At 24.9% G+C, this 2,542-nt stretch overlaps 1 protein-coding gene across 1 annotated transcript; it reads right to left on the bottom strand.

Moving 5' to 3' along the window:
- PGSY75_0000800A (erythrocyte membrane protein 3) lies at positions 1-2,395 on the bottom strand (the record flags this gene model as incomplete). The annotated part of the gene is made up of 2 exons (XM_018783133.1): positions 1-2,003; positions 2,285-2,395. Coding segments are annotated over 2 exons (2,114 nt in total), but the record flags the coding sequence as incomplete, so codon positions are not given.
- Between the last annotated feature and the right edge of the window lie 147 nt (positions 2,396-2,542).

Here is a 2,542-nt window from a genome sequence, read left to right as displayed (position 1 = left end):
CCTTTTGCTAATTCTGTTTGATCATATTCTTCTAGATTTTCGTGTGGTTTATTAGTTATATCTTTACCTTTTGCTAATTCTGTTTGATCATATTCTTCTAGATTTTCGTGTGGTTTATTAGTTATATCTTTACCTTTTGCTAACTCCGTTTGATCATATTCCTTTAATGTAGATGGACCTTCATTATCAAGTTGATATTCTCTAGATACATGAGCCTTTTCGTATTCAGGTAATTCAGTTCGTACTTCATTATCAAGTTGATATTCCCTAGATACATGAGCCTTTTCGTATTCAGGTAATTCATTTCGTACTTCATTATCAAGTTGATATTCCCTAGATACATGACCTTTTTCGTATTCAGGTAATTTGGTTGGTGGTTCATGTTCCAATTGATAATCTTTTGAGACATGACTCTTTTCGTATTCCTTTAATCCTTTTGTTGGTTGATATTTAAATGGATGACCTGCTGATTTATTTTCTTCTTTATCCATTAAATCTGAAGGTCTTATAACATGTATTTCTGGTGTACTCAAAGGTTCACCATCCGGATTTTCTCTCTTTTCCCTTTCTAACAATTTTTTATATTTTTTATAATTTCTTTTAAACTTGTGTAATTCTTGCATTTTTCTCTCCTTTAGTTTATCACGTCGTCTTTTAAATGGATTAAAAGATAATTTGAATTTTTTTCTATTTACATTTGAATCCATACTATCTCCAGAAACAACAAGCTCATTATCTTTTCTTGGTACAATAGGAAACAATTCACTTAGTCTATAAAACATTGTTCTCTTTTTATCTGGAGCTCTAAATTTATCAGGAAAAGATGATTGATGTTCATTTACGGTAACCACATCATTATCATCAGAACCCTTCAATTTAATTTTTTTCTCATTGTCTGGTTCTTCAGCAACTAACGTTTTTGCTTTGTGTTCTTTATTTCTTTTTCTTTTAACCAATATTCTCGTTGTCGGAAATTTTTCCCTAAAACCATAACCAGATTCTTCTAATTTTTCTTCAATATCTTTTAAATCTCCATCTTCATTTTCTTTTAAATAATAACGTTTTTTTTCATATCTTTCTTCATATTCATCTAATTCCCCAAGTGCATTTTCCCTCATACCATAAAATTTCGTTTCAACAATTTCTTCATAACCATCACCTTTATCTTTAATTTCTTCATCTTTCGTACCATTCTTTTCTGCTTGTTCATCATCATATTTTTTAATCCATTCATCAACTTCATCTTTCATCCCACGCTGCATTTTTACCATCATAGGTCTTCTTGCAGCTCTTCTTTCTTTTAGCTCATTTATAGAATTTTCTAATTGAGAATTTAACTTTTCTAATTCTTCAATTTCTCTTAATTTATCTTTTCTCAAACTACTTAGTATCCAATTTCTTCTTTTTTCCTTTCTCTCCTTATAATCCTTTAAATGTTGTTTTATTAATTCTTTCTCTTTAGATTCCATTTGTTTCAATTCCTTTTCTACGGGTTCTAATTTTTTTGGAACTAATTGTTTTCCATTTTTATCATTTTCTTTATTCTTTAATGCTCCATCATTATTATTTTTTATTATATTCTTTTCTTCTTTTTCCTTTTCTTTTTCTAATTCTTTTTTTTTCAAAGCTTCTTCATTTTCTTTTTCCTTTAATGTTTTTTCATTCTCTTTTTCCTTTAATGTTTTTTCTTCTAAAGTGTTTTTGCTTTCCTTTTTTGCTAAATCATTTGATTTCTGTGACTCTTTCTTTTTTTGTTCTTTTAACATCTTTTCCTTTAAAGCATTTCTTTCTTTCTCACTTCTTATAGCCTTTTGTTTTAAAGCCTCTTTTCTTTTATGATCCCTTAATTGTTTTTCTTTTAACATGTCCTTAGTTCTAGGATCCCTTACTCCACGACTGCTTAACCTTCTATTCGCCAAAACCTGGGCTAATGATCTTTTAATTCTTATTTCACATATATTATAAGCATTGGTCTTTTTATTATAATTCTTATGAACCGTATACTAAAAAAAAAAAAATAAAAAAAAAAAAAATAAAAATAATAAAATTTAATTATAAATGCATAAATAAATATACATATAAATAAATATAAATATAAATATATATATATATATATATATGTATAAAATAAAATTTCTTATTAAAAAAAAAAAAATAATAAATAAATAATAAAACAATTTCATAAATATTCACACACTATAAAATAAATAAATAAAATATATTAAAATGTAGATAATGCTAAATAATTTTTTTTTCTTTTTTTTTTTTTTTTTTCTTTAATTACATATTCAGAATAAATTAGTATCCATATTAAAGGAGAAAAGAAAAATATTTTAAGTAAAAAAATTAAAATATTTTTCCTTCCTCTTATATGGTATTTTTTGATTGTTGCCATATGTCCTGTTGTAAAATATTTATTAACAAATTGGCATTTCCATGAAATAAAAATAAATTTTATATATTCATATTATATCTTGAAATATTTAATATATTTTCTAAATAAAAATTTCTTTTCTTTTTAATTTATATATAATATATACAA

The sequence above is a fragment of the Plasmodium gaboni genome (assembly GCF_001602025.1).
Source record: "Plasmodium gaboni strain SY75 chromosome Unknown, whole genome shotgun sequence".
Lineage (NCBI taxonomy): Eukaryota > Apicomplexa > Aconoidasida > Haemosporida > Plasmodiidae > Plasmodium > Plasmodium gaboni.
This window is presented reverse-complemented; position numbering and strand designations above follow the sequence as displayed.